The sequence below is a fragment of the Crocuta crocuta genome, unplaced genomic scaffold (genome assembly GCF_008692635.1).
Source record: "Crocuta crocuta isolate KB4526 unplaced genomic scaffold, BGI_CrCroc_1.0 scaffold541, whole genome shotgun sequence".
Classification (NCBI taxonomy): Eukaryota; Metazoa; Chordata; class Mammalia; order Carnivora; family Hyaenidae; genus Crocuta; species Crocuta crocuta.
Window position 1 is genome coordinate 1,189,589 of NW_027531901.1, and position 2,812 is coordinate 1,192,400.

Here is a 2,812-nt window from a genome sequence, read left to right on the forward strand (position 1 = left end):
CCATGGGTTCTGTCTGGCTCCTGCCCTGGGCCGTCGGGAAGTCTGAGTCTACTCAGCACCCCCGACCCCGAGCCCCGTCTTCACCGAACTGCCAGTGTGATTGTGATTGTGTGGCTACAAGACAAAGCAGCAGCTTGATCTGCATTCTGTTCCTTCCACCCTGACTCTCCTGGGGTAAGACTAAGACTCAAGTAAATGACAGTGACTTTCATTTGAAAGATATTTGAGGATCGGGGGCTCCTTGGGAGACCATGCAACTCTGCCCCAGCGCCAGGCCTGGGCGTGCCCGACGGGCTCAACTGCAGGTCGACACAGACACGGGGCATGTGTGGGGGGGGTCTTTGGGTGCGGACGTGGGTCCCCCAGTGGCCAAGCATCTGGGAGACTCGGGTGCCTGACGTGGGCGTTACCTACCCCCCTGGAGTCCACGGCCGCGTACATAATGTCCATCCAGCCTTTAAATGTTGCCTGGAAGGAAGAGAGCACAGTAAGAAAATCATGGAACTTCCATCTATTGAGCTACTGAGGGTTGGCATCTGGACAGGTGAGTCCACGGACTATCCTCCTATGAGAAGCTGGCGCCCGCCCCCGTGCTGACCTGGCCAAGGTCATGCCCCTCAGAGAACCATGTGGCGTCTGCTCCCTCATCGCAGCCTCCCCTCGCGCTTAAGGGCGTCCTCTCGCCATTGGTGTGTCAGTAAATGGCTTAGAAATGGCTTTTCCAGATTGTTGTGTTCGCCAGCTTCTCGGTGGAAACACTCTGACCACGGCCAGTTTCAAGTCACCAACGTGCCCTTGCTGAACACAGACTCGGGAAGAGGCCCCGAGGAGCCTGGCATTATAGGGCTTCCACTGCCCAGCTGGAGCACATGTAAATCACCTCGAGAGCGGGGTAGGTAGTAACGGTGAAGTCTGATGCCTTAAGTTTATGTTAGTGATCTCTGCACCCAACACGGGCCTCAGACTCACAGGCCTGAAATGGAGAGTTGTGTGCTCCACCGACTGAGCCGGCCAGGCGCCCCATGATTTTATTTTAATGGCATTTAGTGGATTATGAGTTTAGAAAATCTGATTTTTTAAAAAAAATTTTAATGCTTTATTTATTTCTGAGAGAGAGAGAGAGTGTCAGTGTGAGCAGGAGAGGGTCAGAGAGAGGGAGACACAGAATCTGAAGCAGCTCCAGGCTCTGAGCTGTCAGCACAGAGCCAGACACGGGGCTCGAACCCAAGAACCATGAGATCATGACCTGAGCTGAAGTCGGACGCTTAAGCGACTGAGCCCCCCAGGCGCCCCTAAAATCTGATTTTTAATCAGGGCTTGCAGACTATCTGAAAATGCAACAGTCGGCTCTGGTAAGTTCACACAAAGCTGCTCCAGCGCCCCCGCCCCCTCCCCAGGCGGTAAAGGAGGCGTTGGCTCCACTGGCTGCCCAAGTCGGGGCTGCTATGAAGATTCAGGAAGGGCCTGAGACTCAGGGGCGTCTCACTTGTGTCTTTGGCAAAATCCAACCCTGCCCAGGTCTCCTTTCAGGGTATGTCTGTCCACACAAGCCCGAGAGTTCTTATGACGCAGGCAGGGCAGGCGGGGAACCTGAGGCGGCTCCAGGGGAGGCAAGTCACCGCGGCCTGCTGTGCTGGGGGGCCCTGCGCTGGGGAGAGGCTGGGAATGCTCTGGAAACTGCTGGAAGGCATCTGAGGGGAGGAGGTGCCTGTGGCGCTTTGCCTGGGACGGCAGGCAACGCTCAGTCTACACCTTCTGACCCCGAGAAGGAGGTCCCGGGAACAGAGGCTCCTGGGGTTTGGCTTGAATCTTGTGGTCTAGGGGGCATTTCAGGGGAGTCTTTGGAGTGAGCCACCCTGGGATTTACAGGAGGCCTGGAGGGCTGAGGAGATGTGCGTCGGGTCCCCTGAGTGCTCCTCTGATTTGGGGACGGGGGACAGGCTTCTGGTCCTAAGACCCGGGTGGCAAGGGAAGCAGCTGCGGCTCCGTGCGTCACGGCCACTTGCAGGTTAGGCTCACGGCACGTGTCGCACTCGCTGAGGCTACCGCCCCCACAAATCAGCGGAAACTTTGGAAAGACGGGGTGGGGTCATGCACATCTCAACCTCACATCCTGCGCATCAGAGACGGAAGCAAACACGTGCTCCCGACGGCACGGGGTATTATGACCTTTCATGACACCAGGCTGGAGTCGCGGCTTGGCTGCAGGTCTGTAGTCTTTGATTTTGTTTTTAAGGTTTATTTATTTATTTTTATTTATTTATTTAAAAAATTTTTTTTTAATGTTTTATTTATTTCTAGGAGAGAGAGAGAGACAGCGCGAGCAGGGGAGGGTCAGAGAGAGAGGGAGATACAGACTCCGAAACAGGCTCCAGGCTCCGAGCTGGCAGTCAGCACAGAGCCTGACGTGGGGCCTGAACCCACGAACCGCGAGATCACGACCTAAGCGAAAGTCGGACGCTCAACCGACTAAGCCACCCAGGCGCGCCCCATGGTTTATTTATTTTTGAGAGAGAGAGAGAAACAGGGCGTGAGCGGGAGAGGGGCAAAGAGAGAGGCTCCACTCTCTGAGCTGTCAGCACAGAGTCCGACACGGGGCTCGAACCCATGAACCGTGAGATCATGACCTGAGCCGGAGCCGCTCACCCAGCTGAGCCCCCAGGCGCCCCTGGGCTTTGATTTTTAACCTGCGCCATCTCATTGCCAAACTGATCCGCCTCAGTGCTGAACCCCATGCCACGCACCCCGGAGAAGGCGGTATCTGTTCTAGAATGGAAGATCCAGAGACTTCCCAAGGTCAAGGTCTCAGAAG

At 55.9% G+C, this 2,812-nt stretch overlaps 1 protein-coding gene across 1 annotated transcript in view; it reads right to left on the reverse strand.

Annotated features, from left to right (window-relative positions):
* Positions 1 to 2,812, reverse strand: part of SCN5A (sodium voltage-gated channel alpha subunit 5) — a 70,010-nt gene that overhangs the window by 9,198 nt on the left and 58,000 nt on the right. The window contains exon 23 of the mRNA XM_077774014.1: positions 415 to 468. Within this exon, the coding sequence (XP_077630140.1) occupies positions 415 to 468 (54 nt within the window). The remainder of the gene's footprint in view (positions 1 to 414; positions 469 to 2,812) is intronic.